The sequence below is a fragment of the Coregonus lavaretus genome, assembly GCF_964263955.1.
Source record: "Coregonus lavaretus genome assembly, chromosome: 23".
Classification (NCBI taxonomy): domain Eukaryota; kingdom Metazoa; phylum Chordata; class Actinopteri; order Salmoniformes; family Salmonidae; genus Coregonus; species Coregonus lavaretus.
The window spans coordinates 34,225,163-34,242,238 of NC_140010.1; the positions used below are offsets into that span (position 1 = coordinate 34,225,163).

The 17,076-nt window shown below is 43.2% G+C and overlaps 1 protein-coding gene across 1 annotated transcript; it reads right to left on the reverse strand.

Annotated features, from left to right (window-relative positions):
* Nucleotides 1-14,006: 14,006 nt before the first annotated feature.
* Nucleotides 14,007-15,764, reverse strand: rps28 (ribosomal protein S28). Its single transcript, XM_084139260.1, has 4 exons — nucleotides 15,693-15,764; nucleotides 15,347-15,394; nucleotides 14,743-14,867; nucleotides 14,007-14,138 (listed from the first exon to the last, which is right to left on the reverse strand). The coding sequence occupies exons 1-3, from the start codon at nucleotides 15,729-15,731 to the stop codon at nucleotides 14,745-14,747; spliced, it is 210 nt and encodes a 69-aa protein (XP_083995386.1). The 5' UTR covers nucleotides 15,732-15,764; the 3' UTR covers nucleotides 14,007-14,138; nucleotides 14,743-14,744.
* Nucleotides 15,765-17,076: the final 1,312 nt, after the last annotated feature.

The window sequence follows — 17,076 nt, forward strand, 5'->3', positions numbered from 1 at the left end:
CTCATGAGGACCACCACAGGAATGGAAGACCCAGAGTTACCTCTGCTGCAGAGGATAAGTTCATTAGAGTTACCAGCCTCAGAAATCGCAGCCCAAATAAATGCTTCACAGAGTTCAAGTAACAGACACATTTCAACATCAACTGTTCAGAGCGGACCGTGTGAATCAGGCCTTCATGGTCGAATTGCTGCAAAGTTCACGTTGAACAATGGGAGATCGTTTTTACTATTAGGCTGATGGCGTAGTAAACATTTTTCGTAGGTTCTGGATTTATTAAACAATAGGTTTATATTTTAATAAATTAATGCAACAGGTTTAAATCAGTAGATTACCAGAAGGTGGTTATGGGTTTGTTATTTATAGGTTCAGTGAATTTAATGAAACATGGAGTTATCCGATGTGTTCTGTTTTTTGTTTTTTCCCAGGATTGAGGGAAATCCCCTACAGTATATGTTAAGGGACAGTAGGAGACAACGTGTCAAACATTTTTTTTAAATAATAGATGCCTGGAATAAAATATCACTGCATACTTATACGAAGTAAGGGATTATATTGGCAAATGAGGGAAATATGACATTAAGAAGGGTGACAGGAACAATATACGGGGAAACAGATATTTCCTATGTTCTTGATTTGTCACGATCGTCGTTAGATGAAGCGGACCAAGGCGCAGCGTGATAGGCGTACATACTTTATTAAATGTACAACACGAACCAAAACAACAAAACAAACGATACGTGAAGTCCTAGGTTAAACAACAAACCTTACGGATCAAGATCCCACAAAATAACAGTGCCAAACAGGCTGTCTAAGTATGGTCCCCAATCAGAGACAACAAGCTACAGCTGCCTCTGATTGGGAACCACCCTGGCCAACATAGATATACATGAACTAGAACACAAACCTAGAAAACTAAACAATAGAAAATCCACACCCTGGCTCAACATTTAATAGTCCCCAGAGCCAGGGCGTGACAGTACCCCCCCCCAAAGGCGCGGACTGTGACCGCGCCAACCAAACACAAGAGGGTAGGGGCCGGGTGGGCATTCCGCCTCGGCGGCGGATCCGGCTCCGGGCGTGACCACCCCTCTATCTCTAATCCCCCGTAGCGCCCCTGGTCTGGATCTGCCCCGCTGGCCGGAGCTGGACTGAACACCGGTGGAGCGGATTGCTCTGGCTCCGGCGTGGAGCAGCTGACCGGTGCTGGACCAGGCACCGGTGGAACAGGCATGGACCGTGCCGGACTGACGACGCGCACCACTGGCTTGGTGCGGGGAGCAGGAACGGGCCGGACCGGGCTGACGACGCGCACCACTGGCTTGGTGCGGGGAGCAGGAACGGGCCGGACCGGGCTGACGACGCGCACCATTGGCTTGGTGCGGGGAGCAGGAACAGGCCGGACCGGGCTGGCGACGCGCACCACTGGCTTGGTGCGGGGAGCAGGAACGGGCCGGACCGGGCTGACGACGTGCACCACTGGTTGGTGCGGGGAGCAGGAACGGGCCGGACCGGACTGACGACGCGCACCATTGGCTTGGTGTGGGGAGCAGGAACAGGCCAGACCGGGCTGACGACGCGCACCACTGGCTTGGTGCGGGGAGCAGGAACGGGCCGGACCGGGCTGGCGACGCGCACCACAGGCTTAGTGCGGGGAGCAGGAACGGGCCGGACCGGGCTGACGACGCGCACCACTGGCTTGGTGCGGGAAGCAGGAACGGGCCGGACCGGGCTGACGACGCGCACCACTGGCTTGGTGCGGGGAGCAGGAACAGGCCGGACCGGGCTGGCGACGCGCACCACTGGCTTGGTGCGGGGAGCAGGAACGTGCCGGACCGGGTTGACGACGCGCACCACTGGCTTGGTGCGGGGAGCAGGAACAGGCCGGACCGGGCTGGCGACGCGCACCACTGGCTTGGTGCGGGGAGCAGGAACAAGCCGGACCGGGCTGGCGACGCGCACCACAGGCTTGGTGCGGGGAGCAGGAACAGGCCGGACCGGGCTGGCGACGCGCACCACTGGTTTGGTGTGAGGGACAGGAACAGGCCGGGCTGGACTGTGGAGACGGATTGGAGGTCTGGAGCGGAGAGCTGACACAACCCGTCCTGGCTGAATGCCTATTTCCACACACTCTGTGTGAGGCATCAGCACAGGACGTACAGGGCTGTGCACTCGTACTGACACTACAGCACGTGGCACTGGCGCAGGATATCCGGGACCGAGGAGGGGTACTGGAGGCCACGAGCGTTGAGCCAGCACACTCCGTCCTGGCTGCATGCCCACCTTAGCACGACACGTGCGTGGTGCTAGCACAGGACGTACAGGACTGTGCCGGAACACTCGCGGCACAGTACGTAGCTCCGCATAACTTGGAACCTGCCCAGTCTCACGCTGCCTAGCCTGAGTACGGGGAGTTGGCTCTGCTCTACCTCTAGGCGCCACCAACCACCCTTCCAGCCCCCCAAACCTGGTGGCCTCCTCTCCTAAATCGCCGATGCGCCCTGTAGCTGCCTCCAGCAGCCCCGTCGTCCATGCCGTGTGCCCCCCCCAAAAATGTCTTGGGGTTGCCTCTCGCGTGTCCGTCGTCGGCACGGTTGGTGCCGTTTCTCCTCCCTTGCCAGGGCCTGTACCTTTGCCCAGGGCCCTCTGCCCGCGAATATGTCCTCCCAAGACCACCATTCGCCCACCTGGGACATCGCCAACTCCTCCTGCTTGGAACGCTGCTTGGTCCTTTTATGGTGGGATCTTCTGTCACGATCGTCGTTAGATGAAGCGGACCAAGGCGCAGCGTGATAGGCGTATATACTTTATTAAATGTACAACACGAACCAAAACAACTAAACAAACGATACGTGAAGTCCTAGGTTAAACAACAAACCTTACGGATCAAGATCCCACAAAATAACAGTGCCAAACAGGCTGCCTAAGTATGGTCCCCAATCAGAGACAACAAGCTACAGCTGCCTCTAATTGGGAACCATCCTGGCCAACATAGATATACATGAACTAGAACACAAACCTAGAAAACTAAACAATAGAAAATCCACACCCTGGCTCAACATTTAATAGTCCCCAGAGCCAGGGCGTGACATGATTACATTTTGCATTTTGGCCATTTGGCAGGCGCTCTTATCCGGAGCGACTTACAGTTGGTGAGTGCATACATTTTCATACTGTAAAGAAAGGGGCAATCCTACGAGATAATGTCTGGCATAAAGGTAAATTATTAAATTTATTAAAGTCACTGTTTTGATATGCAGAAATATTGACACATGGGTAAAGCAATGTGTCAATAGGGGGGATGGTAGAGCAGGTTAGGAAACACTTTGTGGCCTATGGTATAACGAATAACAAAAAAAAAAAATTGAAATTTTATATAGTCATCACGGAGTGAAAGGAAGAAATTGGGTACAATGTCTGCCAATCGTACGAATGACTATCCGAATAACGCCAGATAAGAACGGATTGTCCCCCTTTGAGAAAGTGTTTGGAAGACCTTACAGAATGCCACGGTTGGCAGGACCAGAACAGGCAGACATAGAACTAGAGAATACACTAGCAGAACACATGTGAAAGTAGTTAGTTAACCATACCCGTATGTCTAAGAATTTGTGTCCTACAGGAGAATTAAAGGAGAAGGTGACTCATAGTATACAACCTGGAGACTGGGTGTGGATCCAATCGTGGGGAGGAAAAAGGATTGAAAGCAGCCACGCTGGGAGGGACCATATCAAGTCCTATTGGTAACTGCCTTCGCTATAAGAATAGCTGAGAGAGCCACTTGGGTCCACGTTACCCACTGCAAAAAGGTAGGCCCACATACCAACACCGTTGAACACACACAGAGTTAAAGAGAAGAACTGAAACCACTAGGGTTCGGGGGTAAACTCTGTTAATGAAGAAACCCTACCCCAACCTTTCATCACTGTGGGGTGTTCCTAGAGGTGTGGGTATGGGGAAGTACCAGGCAGGTGGGTCAGGGACAGGATTGGGATGGCGTTTTTGGGGATTTTGGGGGACTCTGAGCTGCATCATCGTGTTAACTATATTATGGATTAATCCAGGTCAACCTAAACAGGGAAATGATTAACAAAACAATACCAAGGTACTGATTCCATCTCGTAGAAATACTGAAACCAAGAAAGACTATTGGGGGAATGATTATTTTATAGTTAAAGTCAGTTTAGGACAAGATGGGGGATTCAAGATACCATTCGACTTCTCCCATGAAGAGATAGGAGGTTTTGGGGGCTTTGGTAAGAAGGGGGCGTGTACAAGAAAGTTAGGTCCTAGAAGGTATGGTAAATACATTTGCACTGGGGAACACTCATGTCCTTGTGCAAAGGTGTTTAAACATACCTGGGGAACATACTATGAGAATGGGATAGACGCAGTACACCGATGGGGAATTAAACAAACCCATGATAAATGTAAAACGGAACTGGTGATTACGGTAAAGTCAATTATGCAAGATGACCTAGCAAGGAACTATTGGGCCTGTGTTGATGAGCACGGGGCAGATACATGTGTGAGGTTCATTTTTCAGGAGAGAAATGAATCTTCCACCTCCGAGACAGAACAGCAGGTAGATCCAATGTTATCACCAGAGGTATCAAAAAATTGTCTAATACCCCTTGGAAGGCCCTCAGAAGGAATCCTAAATAGCACTAAACCACCAAGGGTAGAATATTTCCTCTTGCAGGAAATAAACCAAGGAGAAGTAGAAGGAATTTCAAATGAGAACTTCTGGGTAAGGTGGATGAACTACACAGCTAGGGCGTTGGGTCAAACTAATTGTTATGCCTGTTCAACAGGTAGGCCAACCTTTGAACTGCACCTATGCCTCAGACCATGTTCTCTTGTGTGATAGATTTGGGATCAAACCAAACCTCACCTAATTGTTCTGATATTAAAATAACCACTCTTAAAAAGGATAATACTAAGCCACCCCAATTCACCATGACTCCCGGAGATTATCAATGTTATAGACACCAAAGTAATGCGAATTGCAGATCAAATTGGAGAAGGGTTTACAACAACGTTTTTCTGGTGTGTTACAATTAATAAAAATGTTGACTGGATTAATTATATCTATTCAACAAAGGTTTGTTAATTAGACTGCAGTAATTAGGGATACAGTAAAGGGAATCTCAGACCAACTATCCGCCACCTCACTCATGACCTGGCAGAATAGGTTGGCTCTCGATATGCTTTTAGCAGAGAAGGGCGGAGTTTGCAAGATGGTGGGAGGTCATTGTTGTACGTTTATCCCCAACAATACAACCCCAGATGGTACAGTAACTAGAGCACTGGCCGGTCTCACGGCATTAAGTGAAGAATGGGCTGAGAACTGGTGGGTGAATACATCATTAACTGGATGGTTTGATTAAATGTTTGGTAAATGGAAAACTATTGTTGCAACTATTCTGGGTGCGGCTATAGCTTGTATGGGTATGCTTGTTCTTTGTGGATGTTGTCTTATTCCCTGTGTCAGAGGGTTGGTGAGCAAGGCGTTGGAGAAAGCAGTGACCTATGGGCCCATTCCCTACTCAGACCGATGTAACGACGACCTATATCCTCCCGTTCTAGTGGACGATGCAGAAAATTTCAATCCTGATGAACCTGTATTAAATGAGACAATTTTTGATGTTTAGTATACTATCTTTTCAATGAAAGTTATAGTGAAAATCCTAACAAGGAGAGTGAGTTATGGTTGGAAGTAAAATTTGGTAGCATTGCAAGACAAATTGTATTTTTATAGTGTGTTTTGTACTAGTGACTCATTTTAATATGCAAAACAAGTTGTATGCCTTGTTGTGTGTTTCATTTTATAAGAATGTATTTTAAATGTGTGTGTGAAATTTAGTCAAAGGGTGGATTGATAAAGAAATGTGTGAGTAAGATATGACTAAAATGTCACACCCTCAGTTAAACTAATAATGTATGACTAATTAGTAGACTAGAGCTTAGAGAGTTAATCAAATGTGTTTATATCACAGCAACAGAGTATTTGTGTCTTGTAATTAGGCAAGCAGAAGTGCAAAACGATTGAAACCAAATAACAGGAGACTGGTTCCCAAAACACACAGGGAAAGGGGAGTGAAAAGGCTTTCAGGATATTGTGAGGACGCGATAACTGAAGAATGCAGCCTGCCCGAGCAAGGAGTAGACTATGATAAGAAAGTGTGTGTGTGTGTGTGTGTGTGTGTGTGTGTGTGTGTGTGTGTGTGTGTGTGTGTGTGTGTGTGTGTGTGTGTGTGTGACCTGATGGTCAGGAGAGCAGAGGAAAATCACATGAGCTAGACCCAGGTGTGAACTTACAAGATGTGTACAGTGGAAAAATACAGCCCGCCTACAGCGGGGTGGGATTTCTCCTCTGACGTGTGCGTATAAAAATATTGTATGACCATTTTGTTGCAGAGTGCTCTCATGAATAAATATGCTGACCATGAGCAGAATTGGGTCTTTGTTTAATTTATTTAAACTAAGAGATTTACAACCTTTTGGGAATTATTCAAAGATTGAAGAAGTAGTTGACTTCAACCATTGAGATAACAAAATTCTCGTAACACTTCCATGTTGACAAAATGGTCTATGACTCTGTCATACAGTACACACTTTTAGTTTTTGTTGTCTTAGGCTACCTGGCTAAAATGCTTGCTCGCTAGCCAAACTTCTTTTCATGGGCAATGATGAGCCAGCTAGTTAACATTAGCCTACTACATCTAGCTACATATTGAACTTCCATCCTCTCAGGTCAGGGGCACGATGAATGAATTTATGGTTGGATCAGAAACGCTGTTATAATCATTGGCCAGTACGAAGAATTAAGTAAAACCACAAGTTCAAATCCCTATCCATGGCTAATTTAGGAAAGGGACAATTTTAGCTAGCTAGCCACCGGAGGACAACAACACAACAAGATGCAACAATTCAAGTATTGCTCTCAATGTGATGTGATTGGTGTGAAGACAAATCCAAACTGGCTTCCCTTGAAGGGAGGCCAAATGCTTGCCGTCTTCCCTTGCGTTCAATGCTACGGACGGCAAGAATGTCATACTCTTTTTGCCCAGACAGCATCAGATCAGATAGATTAGCTACACATACAGAGACAGAGGGGCGCTGTTTCGCTCGCTCGGATGCTTTCTCCTAAGATACATTCAGCCTCTTGCAAATTGAAGGAAAATTATGAAACACAGAGAGACAAAAGATACATCATTTTATGCTACAGCTAGATAGCACTGCAATGCATGAAATGTGTTGAGTAGTTGACTCAAAGAGAGAGAAAGACAATAGTTGAACAGTTTTGAACAAATTATTGGAACACTGTTCACTTTAATAATGTTTACGTACTGTTTTACTCATTTCATACAGTGGGGAGAACAAGTATTTGATACACTGCCGATTTTGCAGGTTTTCCTACTTACAAAGCATGTAGAGGTCTGTAATTTGTATCATAGGTACACTTCAACTGTGAGAGACATTGTATGATTTTTAAGTAAATAATTAGCATTTTATTGCATGACATAAGTATTTGATACATCAGAAAAGCAGAACTTAATATTTGGTACAGAAACCTTTGTTTGCAATTACAGAGATCATACGTTTCCTGTAGGTCTTGACCAGGTTTGCACACACTGCAGCAGGGATTTTGGCCCACTCCTCCATACAGACCTTCTCCAGATCCTTCAGGTTTCGGGGCTGTCGCTGGGCAATACGGACTTTCAGCTCCCTCCAAAGATTTTCTATTGGGTTCAGGTCTGGAGACTGGCTAGGCCACTCCAGGACCTTGAGATGCCTCTTACGGAGCCACTCCTTAGTTGCCCTGGCTGTGTGTTTCGGGTCGTTGTCATGCTGGAAGACCCAGCCACGACCCATCTTCATGCTCTTACTGAGGGAAGGAGGTTGTTGGCCAAGATCTCGCGATACATGGCCCCATCCATCCTCCCCTCAATACGGTGCAGTCGTCCTGTCCCCTTTGCAGAAAAGCATCCCCAAATAATTATGTTTCCAACTCCATGCTTCACGGTTGGGATGGTGTTCTTGGGGTTGTACTCATCCTTCTTCTTCCTCCAAACATGGCGAGTGGAGTTTAGACCAAAAAGCTCTATTTTGTCTCATCAGACCACATGACCTTCTCCCATTCCTCCTCTGGATCATCCAGATGGTCATTGGCAAACTTCAGACGGGCCTGGACATGCGCTGGCTTGAGCAGGGGGACCTTGCTTGCGCTGCAGGATTTTAATCTATGACGGCGTAATGTGTTACTAATGGTTTTCTTTGAGACTGTGGTCCCAGCTCTCTTCAGGTCATTGACCAGGTCCTGCCGTTTAGTTCTGGGCTGATCCCTCACCTTCCTCATGATCATTGATGCCCCACGAGGTGAGATCTTGCATGGAGCCCCAGACCGAGGGTGATTGACCGTCATCTTGAACTTCTTCCATTTTCTAATAATTGCGCCAACAGTTGTTGCCTTCTCACCAAGCTGCTTGCCTATTGTCCTGTAGCCCATCCCAGCCTTGTGCAGGTCTACAATTTTATCCCTGATGTCCTTACACAGCTCTCTGGTCTTGGCCATTGTGGAGAGGTTGGAGTCTGTTTGATTGAATGTGTGGACAGGTGTCATTTATACAGGTAACGAGTTCAAACAGGTGCAGTTAATACAGGTAATGAGTGGAGAACAGGAGGGCTTCTTAAAGAAAAACTAACAGGTCTGTGAGAGCCGGAATTCTTACTGGTTGGTAGGTGATCAAATACTTATGTCATGCAATAAAATGCAAATTAATTACTTAAAAATCATACAATGTGATTTTCTGGATTTTTGTTTAAGATTCCGTCTCTCACAGTTGAAGTGTACCTATGATAAAAATTACAGACCTCTACATGCTTTGTAAGTAGGAAAACCTGCAAAATCGGCAGTGTATCAAATACTTGTTCTCCCCACTGTATGTATATACTGTATTCTAGTCAATGCCACTCCGACATTGCTCGTCCCAATATTTCTATATTTCTTAATTCCATTATTTTACTTTTAGATTTCTGTGTATTGTTGAGAATTGTTAGATACTACTGCACTGTTGGACCTAGGAACACAAGCATTTCGCTACACCCGCAATAACATCTGCTAAATATGTGTATGCGACCAATAAAATTTGATTTGAACAACTTCAATGAACGATGGAGATGAATTCGGTTTTCTGCCCATAATATCATTTAAGGTGCTCAAAAGTATTTTCCCATTGCTTTTTATGTCAATTATCTTGTTTTGTTTTTTTTCTCATTTGTTTGTTGTTTAGTCACAACATTTCTCAATTGACAGTATGTCAACCAATCATCTGAGTAGCCTGACTTGTTTGCCACCTTTGTTTGCATCATTTCTTTGAACCATAAAATTTTTCAATTAATCATCGATCCAGGGGGCTCTAACAGTTCTCACAGTTAGTTTCTTAACAGTTGCATGTTTGTCAACAATTGGCCAGAATAATTGTACAAATACTTCAAGTGCTGCAACTGGATTCTCTTCCTTATACACATCAGACAAACATACTGTACTTTTTTTTTTTTTACATCTTCAACAAAAGAGTCCCAAGAACACATTTTGTATGATCTCTTATAAATAACTTTAAGGCCTGCTTTTGGTACTTTGGCTTTCCTTGTTATTGGCACGATGTTATGGTCACTACAGCCAATGGGAACTGATATTATTATTATTATTATTATTATTATTGTTTTTTTAGGGGGAATGGATCAGCTTAATATTGCAGATAGATTGTATCTTCTATCAATGTAATTGTCTGCATCACTTCCAATCCCCCATGTTTATTTTTATTTTTTATATATATACTCCCCTTTATTACTTTTCAACCCCACCATCCTTTCCCTACTTGGAGTAAATTAGTGAACAACAATGCCCAGGCCTCTACTTCCGGTCTATACTTACTATCTACACCTTATGGACAGAGTTAATTTTACAATAATTCTATTATATATATATATATATTTTTTTTTGCTCCTGAACTTCTTCTACTCTCAACCTCTCCGATCATTTTCATGGTGTCCATCCGGTTTGCTTCTATATGCCATATCTTTCTAACTGTGCTCCTTCCCACAAGCTCCCAACATACAACCTATATACTTATTATGGACACAGTATGCTTACATTATGGGAACTGATATTGCTTTGGAGCAAAGCTCTTGCAGCATAGGTGAAGATATGATCAATACAAGTGAATGTCACAGATCCAACACTATTGGTATACAGTCTAGTTGGTGATAACCTGGGTCATGTCACAGGCATTAGTCACAGTAAGGTGCTGTCCACTCTGGAAGGGGTCCGATGTTGTAGGGTGGAGCTGGCCTCTCTGGAAGTGGCCTGGTGGTGTAGGGTGGTGCTGGTCTCTCTGGGTGGGGGCTAGTGGTCATGATCTTGGAGGATGTATGGCAGAGTTCCTCTTATTCTGGTTTTTGCTTTGTCTCAAGGGCACAACGGCAGGCAATGGCATCTAGAATTTGATACCAGCAACCCTCCCGTTGCCTATTCACTTCCTGACTTTTCCAGTCGGACCCAGGATTCAAACAAGCTGGCTCGCCTCTCTCACCGCTAGGCTACCTGCTGCCCATGTAGATGGTTCAGATATGAGTGGTGTGGAGTGTTGTGAAGTAAGCTGAAACCTTGTTTTCACCCCTTTTGGAGATGTTGTTGTTGACTAAGAAGCCTGTTAAGCAATATGCTTGGAATCTCTCCCTCTGGTATCAAGTGCCAGCCTGCTCTTCCTAGTCGTTGACATGGGCCACTTTCAATGAAACTTCGCCAAGGGTGTCAAATGTGATTGAGACTTGTTTGTGTCTAAATATGGCTCATAGGTTATCAGCTTACCCCTTGACAGTCAAACTATATCCTCTGGTTCAGGCCCCTAAGAGATAATATATTTATATCCGTAATGTCAACTGAGTTGGTGAACGTTCATTATAAACTGTGACAACTCAACAACATGTTGTTTAGAGATCGATATGGTAGAGTCTACTGGTAGTGTTTTCCTCTGAGGTAAATACAGAGTTGATAGATGTTGTTTCAATAATTGTAGATGGTTTCATTGACCAAAACTTCATTATTAAGACCCTGAGTTTTACCTGAAACTTTGGGCCCTGGTAAACTGTGGGCTCTTTTTCCTGGTTAGGTCACATGGTTAGGTACAACTCAAGACCTTATTCATGATTTGTAAACATAAAAGTGGGGTCAACTCACGCATCTTAGTCATTTAGTATGTTGAAATATTGCTTCAGGAATGAAAACAATGTTTACCCCTTGGTCTTTCACCCACCTGCCTTCTGAGACATGACAGCGCACAGTATGCCAAACGATACCATGTGTTATTGGACCCACTCATCGAAGTCCATGAATAGCTTGGCAAAAGTTGATCCAGTCCATTTGTAAATGTATGCCAGTGAGAGGGGCCGTAATAGTTCGGAAGTAAATCACTTTGGGTTTCAACTTACTACGTCTTTCTGAGTGAAAGTTGCACCATGACACTGGGTCTCTATAGGTTATTTTGTTTGTGTCGAGCTGTTGATCCACTGATCAGTCACAGTACTGTACTAGACAGCAGCAAATGCTGCGCTACGCTGTCAAGTCCTTTAAATCATCTTCTCTGTCACCCTTTTAACATATTCAAAACGTTTTCCCCATTCACCAAATTCCCTCTTAAACAAGACACAGCATTGTGATAAATGTACACGAGCTCACATTATCTGATTGATTACTTTCATAATCATCATCCTTATTTACCAGAAGAGAACAGAATCACAATTGATCGGTTAAGATGAATGAGACAAACAAAAGCATGAAAGGCAATGATAGACAATGGAGGTCAGACATAAGTCATATTTGATTTGAATAATTTAAAGGAATATGTGAGGCATTTGTCACAGTATCAAGAAGCATAACGATAATGTCAATTAAGCTTAATTTAGATAGCATTCATATGCCATTCTGGTCTCAAAATATATACACTCCACTACATATGTATTTGGACAGTGATGCTTAAATGTCAAAATGTTTCATGAGGTGACAGTACAGAAATCCACCTTTTATTTGAGGGTAATTTCATACATAGACCTATAAAGTGCACTCATTTCTAAACAGTGAATCATATATGAAACACCCTCAAATTAAAGGTGACCTTCTGTACTGTCACCCTAAATGATACATTTATCTCAAATCCAAAATACTGGAGAATAGAGCCACATTTAACATTTTAGCATCACTGTCCAAATACATATGTAGATGAGTGTAATAGGTACCACAAACAGTACGTCCATCTCCTGTAGTTGTTGGAAATAGGTCAAAGGTAAGTGTTGCGGTTACAGAACAGAAAGCATTTTCACCACCAACTAACCACACAGAGGTGTTGAAAAGGTACACATAGCAAAAGGGGTTGACCTGCTTTTTTTTCTGTTATGGACTTGTTTACCCTTGTCCATTGAGGCTGGAATTCAAACCTGCACTGCAGAAAAAACACTGGTATTTTTATTTTATTTACACTGCTTAGCGGGTGAAACAGAAAACACACTTGCATTTTGACGAAAGGGTGTATTTTTTGCAACCTTTTGCATGTTTCCTTGAATATGGCCCAAAATGTTGTAGACAGGGAGTTCATGAGTTCTGTAAGTTAGTATATCACTTAGTGACTGTTCGTGTAACATGCAAAGTGGTGTAAAAATAACCCTGTGGCAGATGTCACAAAATGTTCTCTGTGGACCTTTGAAAATAGTCATCTCAGAGAAACTAGGAACGATGCTTCCCTCTACTGGAAATGAGCTAATTCAACAAAGTAAATAAGATTTTAGCATGAAATATCTGACCTAAGGTTCTAGAGCAGTGAAACTCTAGATTTGGCTGTGGCTGTATAAGGCTATAACGGCACGCTCAATAATAGAACGTAGCTATGTCCAATATGGGGAAAACAAATAGCGACACAGTAGGAAATGTTTGGCACTATGATACAATTGATAATATACATCCTGTCATATTACACTGTAGTATCAGGAACATCCATTTTTGTAGGCCAACGACATGTTAACACAGCATCATGCAGCCAGAGACGTAGGAGGAAGCGAGACATCCCACTCGCAAATGTTTTTTTCTGGTTCATAGTCAATGAACTAAACAGACCAGATCCCACTACTGTCACATTGGTGTCTATGGGAGAGCCACCCCTTAAGCAGACATGACCATACTTTTTTTCCCCAACGGTAAACAGCCTGAGAAAGGACTCTTCATTTATCCACCATCTTTGATGCAACCCCCCTGCTGCCCTTACCTGAAGTGAACCCTGATCTGACCAAAGGATAAGTAAAAGCTATCATGGAACCCCTCAAATCAGGCTACAAAACCCAATCCAACTAAAGGGGAAAAACATTCCATGATGTGCAGACACATTCCACCTCTTAATATGTCAATCTAATGAAAAAAACATTACTGTAGTGGCACTGCTCCACCGTTCAGGCCTACAAATAAGCTAGTCCCAAGTCAGGCTGAAAACCTCCTGTAGCCCTCCTACCCTCCCCTGTGGATCTGAAACTATTGGATAGGCGTAAGAAATATGGTGAAAATTCCACACAGTCTAGCAAATCCTTTCAAATCTACAGGAGTGCAATGTGTTGGGGAGCATTCCAGATACTGCACATTAGTAGTACATAATTTAGTTCCAGTGATAACCGAATCATTACACCGCTGCGACTTCGTCCCCCTGTAGAGTACATTTCTGTATGCTGCTCTTTTGACAAAAGGAGAGCAATCATTAAAATCAAACCTATTTAGGTTCTACTTCAGCACCTGCACACATTTTTGCAGTACTAGGTGGGAATTGTATGTTCAAATAGGATCAGTGACAAGAGGTGGCATCCATACCATATTCAAGGACAAGCGAGTAAATAAACTCCCATTACAGTTAACTTTAGTTCAAAACATGTCTACACACATCGGTCATTGAACAGGAAAAATACAAATCTTCACCTTGAACAACCAATTTTATTTAAAAAAAAAAAAAACTGCACAAGTGAGATGTGGGGCCATTGCAGGTGAACGGATGGGGCGTCTGCGCCATAGGCGTTGGTTTGGCATCTCATATCTTCCCCGGGCACTGCAAGGAAAGATGTGGGAATTCATTAAATGTATGCACATATACCATATGTTTTAAACAGCAAAATAACAGACCCAAGGACAATTCTAACATACACCTATCCCTGGGACGACATACAAGTTGGAGTTGAGCTGAATGGCTTTCCAGTCCACCTACACAATTACTTACCATATACTATAAAGTAATAATTTTACAGAGGTAGTACTGAGTCATTTTGACTTCCCTTGAGGGCCATTGCTAGCAGCATTGTTTTATAGTTCCCTTAGCTTTATGTGAAAACATACTTCAGGAATGGGTACCCCTCGCAGGATTGTGTTCCAGCCCTACTTCAACACACCTGATTCTGCTCCTCAGGACCATGATTAACTTAGTCAGGTGAATAAGGCTGGAGCAAAAACATGCGCACCCAACTGCTTTCTAGGAGTACATATGACTGCCCTACTATACGTCGGGGCACTCAAACCCTGTTCCTGGAATAATTAGCTGGTTGATAAGTTGAATCAGGTGAGTTACAACTGGGGTTGGCGTGAACCTACAGGACTATAGCTCTCCAGGAACAGGGTTGGAGAGCCGTGTGTTACATGGACAATAGTATTGCACACACCTTTATCGCAGCCTCCTGGCTTCCCTTTCAGACTCCAGAAGTGTCAGCACATCACCCTCTCTGACTGGCCCCTTCACATTCCTGATGATGGAACGGTTACTGTCATCCATGAACTCCACACGGACCTGAAAGAGACAGGCAGGATACATAACATGCAACAGCCACACTTTACAGTTATTACCATAACACGCTGAACCAAAGAATCAAATACTACATCTGGTCACACCTGAAGTGTTTAGTAAACTGGTGCATTTCTATAAATACATTGCATTTCAATCCATTGACAGTTTACCTAGTTAACTAGCTTCTCAGGGATGGGATACACAACATCTGTCATTGATTAGCTAGCTACTTTGTTTTACCATGACATGTTAGCTAGCTGGCTAGTGACCACATGCCACAACCAATCTAGCTAGCTATGCAGGATAATCTTATACATTAGCATGTGGCATAGCCAGAGGAACAGAAGTGGGATCAATGACTACTAGCTATTGCACAATACATCACCATTAGCTAGTTAACTTACTAACTTAGCTAACAATCGACATCATTAACTGGTTGGCTATCAAGTTAACACTAGAACTAGCTATTCAGTAACACATACCTGGGTACACTGTCCCTGGGAACCAGTTCTCCCGAGCACCTTGGTGACCTGGATAATACATTTAAACGGTTAGTTAGCCAACTAAACATCTGAGGAAACGTGGGATGTAAGAGTGCCTGTTCTTCAGCTACCTAGCGAGTGTTAAGCTAGTTAGCTAAAAGTAATGGCTGCTGTAATTTAGCACTTCCAGCACGCGCAGGTCACCAAGCTATGAGGCCCCATACTCCGTTCAAGTACAAACGTGGCAGGAACTTCAACAAAAAAAATAGCTCAAATGAAACAGAGTATTTACGAATGTATACATTAATTTCTTGAAAGTCTCTTAAATAGGATTGAGTTTTCTTACTCTTGCAAGCTTGATCGGCTGCACGCGGCTGGCATCCATATTGTCAGGTTAGACCGGAAAGGAAGTCACGTGGTGCGAGTCCGGTATATATTCAAACTGTAATCCCAAATATTTTCAATTTCTAATACATTTACGCACTTTAGAATTTTATTATTTCATATTGTGTATGATATACGTTTAAAAATACATCTCCCTGAATTAAAAACATAGTCTATTTAAAAGAAATGTACATTTCTGGTTCCGGTATTCTGGTTCATACCACTGCGTAGAATAGGGGGTGGGGGAACCGGGACGAACCATATATGATGACACGAATTATCAGTATAATGCCGTTGATTTCTAATTATAGTTGCATCAAAAATATATATTATATTATAGTATTTTATAGGTATATTTTAATTGCAAAGACAACGCCTGGTTAACTTATTAAAGCATGTTGAATAAAGTTGAATTTTGAAAGACAAAACAAATGCACTTGTAATGGCACTTACAAATATTGTCTATATATCAATGAAAATGTGAAGGGTATTACTGGACAACAGCACATTATTACCCTAAACTGTCAGTGTGTCTGTCTCTTCCTGACTGTCTGTCTCTCTGCTGGTGGGGACAAAATATTCCCTTCACCAACTGTCTTGTCATTTTCTTATAGTAGCCAACCAAGTTTTGAATGCTTGGCCATTTCGAATTATAAAACCATTCTAATATTCTCCACTAAAGTACATTTTAAATGTGTTGTTCCTCCATATTGTAATTCAACACAGATGCCTGACAGCTACATTTCAGAGTGGATCTTGCATGACTATAATGAAATACAATGATCTAGACTGTACCTTTCATTTAAAAATCTGTGCTTCTTGCAATTCAGTCATGACCAAAGTTTTGTGAGAAATAATATTCCTCACTATGTGTTTAAAGGGGCAATCTGCAGTTGGAACAATAACAAAGTGCCTCCCCTCCTCATAAAAAAAAAAAGAAAAGCTGAGAGATGGGGCTGGAAAAATGTAACCACTCTCAAATTCATAGACAGAGCTATACATTTACGTTGCAGGTTAGGAGAACTAACAACAAAGGTTATGAGAATTTATGTTGCAGGTTAGGAGAAATAATGCAGCAGGCTAGGATAATCTACGTAGCAGGTTAGGATAATTAAGTTAAGGTTAAGAAAAGGGTTCTGGGAAAGGTTCGCTAAAATGTATTATTCTTCAAGAAACAGTTGGTACATATCATTAATTTATTAGGTCCAAAAATGTATGTAATAACTGCAGATTGCTGCTTTAAGGTATAAATACTCTCTATAGGCCAGTGGAAATAAGGGGGAAGTGATCTGCACGATAAAACTGCAGCCAATGGGATTCACATGAATAAATTGAAGTTGGAATGA

Excerpts from the sequence above, each read along its gene's own strand:
- rps28 (XM_084139260.1), bottom strand. The coding sequence starts at position 15,731 with ATGGATGCCAGCCGCGTGCAGCCGATCAAGCTTGCAAGA. Across the intron at positions 15,395-15,692 it reads AGCCGATCAAGCTTGCAAGA|GTCACCAAGGTGCTCGGGAG; the intron begins GTAAGAAAACTC and ends TGTATTATCCAG. Across the intron at positions 14,868-15,346 it reads CCCAGGGACAGTGTACCCAG|GTCCGTGTGGAGTTCATGGA; the intron begins GTATGTGTTACT and ends TGTCTCTTTCAG.